The 4,532-nt window shown below is 50.1% G+C and overlaps 1 protein-coding gene across 1 annotated transcript in view; it reads right to left on the minus strand.

Annotated features, from left to right (window-relative positions):
* Positions 1 to 4,470, minus strand: part of Gal3st2 (galactose-3-O-sulfotransferase 2) — a 6,521-nt gene extending 2,051 nt beyond the window's left edge. Inside the window, exons 1-2 of the mRNA XM_005361400.1 lie at positions 4,217 to 4,470; positions 763 to 849 (exon numbers count right to left, since the gene is read on the minus strand). Coding sequence (XP_005361457.1) covers positions 763 to 849; positions 4,217 to 4,470 — 341 coding nt within the window. The remainder of the gene's footprint in view (positions 1 to 762; positions 850 to 4,216) is intronic.
* Positions 4,471 to 4,532: the final 62 nt, after the last annotated feature.

Here is a 4,532-nt window from a genome sequence, read left to right on the forward strand (position 1 = left end):
TTTTTTTTTTTTTATTGTGCATTGGTGTTTGACCTGCATGTATGTCTGTGTGAGGGAGCCAGATCCACTGGAACTTGAGTTACAGAGAGTCATGAACTGTCATGTGCGTGCCGGGAATTGAACCCTGGTCTTCTGGAAAAGAAGCCAGTGCTCTTTAAGGCATCTCTCCAGTCCACAGTTTCTTGTGCTAATGTAGGCCAATAAGATTGACAAGGATGGTGAGGAGCAGGATCCAGTGGATCTTGGGACAGTGTGTTTCCTCAGAGGACAATTTACCCCTCGTCATACAAATCCAACCAGAGGATGCATGAAGGCCAGGAAAATAAGACCCTCCAGGAATCCTGGCCTGGGAGGCAGTTGGTTGTGCAAGTGGGATGGGGTAGCCCTGGCAGGCAGGGGAGTGAGTGCTTTGGGGCCTAGTGACAAAGGAGTACAGTTGTGACCTCCCCACCCAAAAGCCATGCTTAGAAAAGCCAAGCCGTTTTGTAGACTGGGAGGTGGCCTTCCCACGGCTCCCACTGTAGACCCAGCTCTGCTCAGTTCCCTTCCCAGGCCGGGCTGGCTAGGCCATGCCTGCTCCCCAGAGCCGCCTCAGAAGGCTTCCAAGCAGGCTTGCCATCATAGGATACACGCCCAGGAGAAGCATAGCTTAGCACTTTCTCCCAGAGAGGACTCCGAGGCTCAGTGAGAACGTGAGCGCTCTTGGAGCTGCAGGGGAAGAGCGCAGCCTCCCGGAGCATAAGGCACATGCGCAGAACTTACGGTGTAAACATTTCAACGTCCACATGCAGGAAGCCCGCCATCAGGAGCACGACCAGCACCAGGAAGAAGAGTGCCACATGGAAGGACCTGTGGGCAGTAGCAGCTCAGTGTTGCTTGGATACGCAGCCCCACCCACTGCTCCACAAGGAACCCTGTAACAACCTACAAGCCCGGAGCAGGGTACCCAGGCATGCTCATCTCTGATCACCTAGGACTTGGGGGCTTCTCGGGCCTCCCAGGCCCCTGAGCTGCAAATGGGTGATTGCAGGGTAGATGCATGGACTGAGCCCCAGGCTAAGGCCCCAGCCCCCAATAGGAAAGCAGTTTTAGTGCCCTTATAAGAACAGTCGTGGGAACATCGGAATTGGTGTCCCGATGAGAAGACAGGCACAGAGCTTGCCTCCTCTCCCCACCCGACCCTATCCTGTGAGGACAAAAAGAGGTGCTGTCTTCAAGCCCAGGAACTAACTCTCTCTCTCTCTCTCTCTCTCTCTCTCTCTCTCTCTCTCTCTCTCTCTCTCTCTCTCTCTCTCTCTCTTCCTTCTCACAGTCTCTAGCTTCCAAAGCACCAGAAGGACTGCTCTTGCTTAAGAGTCCCTGTGTGGGGAGGGGCTACATCAGGCAGCTGGCTGGCAAGTGGACACCTTGGAACAGAGAGGGAGTGTGCTGGCATTCCACCCTCTGAAGGGGAAGCAGAAGCGGTTTAGCTGCTGCTCTGCCGCTGATTGTGCCTCCAGCTAAGTCACGGTGAAAAGCTTACTCAGGTGCCAGAGCTGCCTGGAGGGCAGGCCTCTGCTGGGTCCTAATTCTTAGGACACAGAGCTACTGCATGAGACACAGCCACCCTGGCCCAGGACATCCCTGGACATGCAATAGAGTATTAGAAAACCATCTCTTCCTAACCTTGGAGATCTTGGTTTGGGGTTGTTTCCCTGCCTTTGTAGCCCTCCCTGCCTATACACCTAGGATGTGTATTTACCTCTCAATGTCTGGGTCTGGTTTTCTAGTGAGCACACTGCTGTGTTTGCTCTGTGAGGAGGCACCTGCTCCCCAGGTTCCCAAGCATCCCACTGGCTCCTCCTTTTCCTAGAAACAGGATCGTGAAGGGATTTTTGCGCTCTCTGACAAGCTCTGGAAGGACACATGGACAGTTACCAGGAGCGTGTGGTGCTCTCCTGATATTGCTGTGCCTCATACACCACATGACATAAAACAGATGGCGCCCACAATCTAAGTGGGCAACAGATGGAGTGGGTTAGGATTCCAGTTCTCCGAGAGCTGTATCTAGCACCTGCCTGGGCATGGTCCCTGAGCTTTGTTGATGACTATATGACTCTCGGATGCTCAGTCTAAAAGGCTATACGATATACTCGGTCACCGTTCCCAGGGGGACCCTGCCTGACGACCTCTCTGCCATGCATTGAGAGCAGACCCATGGTAGCTGTCAGGGAGGAACCCTGGAACATCACCTCTATGTGAAAACCCACTAATACCCTGTGGCTTAAGGTTCAGTTGTAGATCCTAATTTTTAGGTGTTTTGAGGAGGAGGAGGAAGTTAAGTTTTAAGGGCCAGGTTAGTCTGGGACTTCCCCTGAAACCCTGAGGCATGGGAAAGAGTCATTGTCTAAACATACTTGTAAAGGTCAGTAATGACCTGAGGCCAGGACCTTGCAGGGAGCTATGGCTTCAGATCCTAAGAACTTAATTTTTCTTCTCTTTAAAGAGCTATGGTTACCAGTCTCAATGCCACTGAGTGCTGATCTGTGGCACTTGGTGTTGTAGAATATTATTTTAAGATGTTTTACATTTGTTTATGCTGTGGAACATTTGTTTGATGATACAAAGGTGTGTTGCCTTTTTTTATGTTGTATTTGTTTAACTCTATGGAGCTCTGTTACTTTGCCTGTCTAAAACATCTGATGGTCTAATAAAGAGCTGAACAGTCAATAATGAGGCAGGAGAAAGGATAGGTGAGGCTGGCAGATAGAATAAATAGAGGGGGAGTGAGAGAGACCAAGGTTTGAGAAAAGAAGGGACCAGCCACTCAGCCAGCCATAGACTAAGAGTGAAAGTAAGATATACAGAAAGGAAGAAAGAAAGAAAGAAAGAAAGAAAGAAAGAAAAGAAAGAAAGAAAGAAAAGAAAAAAGGAAGGAAAGACAGAAAGAAGGGAAAGAAAGAAAGGAAGGAAGAAAGAAAGAAAGAAAGAAAGAAAGAGAAGAAAGGAAGGAAGGAAGGAAGAAAAGGAAGAAAGAAAGAAAGAAAGAAAGAAAGAAAGAAAGAAAGAAAAAAGGAAGGAAGTGAAAGACCCTCTAAACATCCCCCCAAAACCCGCAGCTGGCCTGCTCTCATGAGAACATCCCGCCTGCTTGGGGAAACAGGATGTCTATAGCCAGCATATGTGCCAAACTTAAAATATCAGCAGTTCACAAAAGAAACAATGCCTCCTATGAAAGATCCCAGCTTAGCTGCGGTAATGTCATTTCACAAGGCTTTTTGACAAACAAATGTAAGTACAGAGTGAGGTCAGGGTCCCTGGCTGTAAAGCAGGCTATATCCATAGGATAGGATAAGACAGGACATCAATTAACAGGAAATCTGTTGCCATACATCTGTGCTAAAAAAGAAAAAACCACCTATGCCCCTTGCCCCATTCCAACTGACCACTAACCACGCATTTGCTTCTGTAATCTGCTTCTGCTGCCCTCTTTCCTATTGAAAGACCCCCCGCCAAGCTTGTTAAACAACTTAGCACCTGTAATGCCATTTTACAAGGCTTGTACTAAATATCCAGGGTTTAAACAAAGGGCAGTTTTAAAAGCTGCCAAAACGAGATAGGGACCCCTGTGGCTTGGGCGGGGGGAGGGGGGGAGGACAGGGAAAATACCAAGAATGTGGCTGGGCGTCGGGGGACAGTGGATACCCTGTCTCCCCTAGATAAGAGCCAAGGCAGCCCACGGCTAAATTCTCGAAAACTAGGGGCTTTGCCCCGCTCTGAGCTCGGCCACATTCAAACTGACCAATGAAAACCCTGTAACTACGCCTCTCGCTTCTGTACCCGCACTTTTGCTGCCCTACCCCATAAAAACCCACTGCCCCAACCTGAAGGCGCGCAAGTCCTCCGAAAGGATTTGTCGCCCACAGGTACCTGTGCCCACCCAATAAACCTCTTGCTGTTTGCATCCACATGAGTGGACTCGTTGTTCCTTGGAAGGGTGTCTCTCCAGACTGAAAGGCAGCCCACCTTGGGGGTCTTTCATTTGGTGCATTGGCCGGGAAGAGGAGACCCCCGCCCAGGGATCATCGACTCCCCAACGGGAGGTGAGCTGGCCAGCAATAACTCTCTGTGTATATCTGTGTTTCTGTGTTCGCGCTTGCGTATGTATTCGTACTAGCTAGCTAGCTAGATCTGTATTTTGGCGGGCCACAGAAGGAGCTGACGAGCTCGGACTTACCTCCCCGCAGCCCTGGGAGACGTCTCAGAGGTGTCAGGGGCCAAGTTTGTGGCCCATCCGTATTCTGTGAATCCTACCAAGATAGGACTGTTCGGGGCACCCCCGCTGTCTAAAGGGTACGTGATTCTTCTGGGAGACGAGAGCTCCGGACTCTCGCTGTCTCCATCTGAGTTTTTGCTCTCGGTTTTACGCCGAAGCCGCGCCGCGAGACTCTGTTGTGTCCTTGTTAGTCTCTTGTTTGTCAGTTTCGTCATTTCGGTGTATATCTGTTTGTACTCGAGTCTAAATCTGGTACCATGGGCAGTAAGTAACCATC

The sequence above is a fragment of the Microtus ochrogaster genome, linkage group LG4 (genome assembly GCF_000317375.1).
Source record: "Microtus ochrogaster isolate Prairie Vole_2 linkage group LG4, MicOch1.0, whole genome shotgun sequence".
Lineage (NCBI taxonomy): Eukaryota > Metazoa > Chordata > Mammalia > Rodentia > Cricetidae > Microtus > Microtus ochrogaster.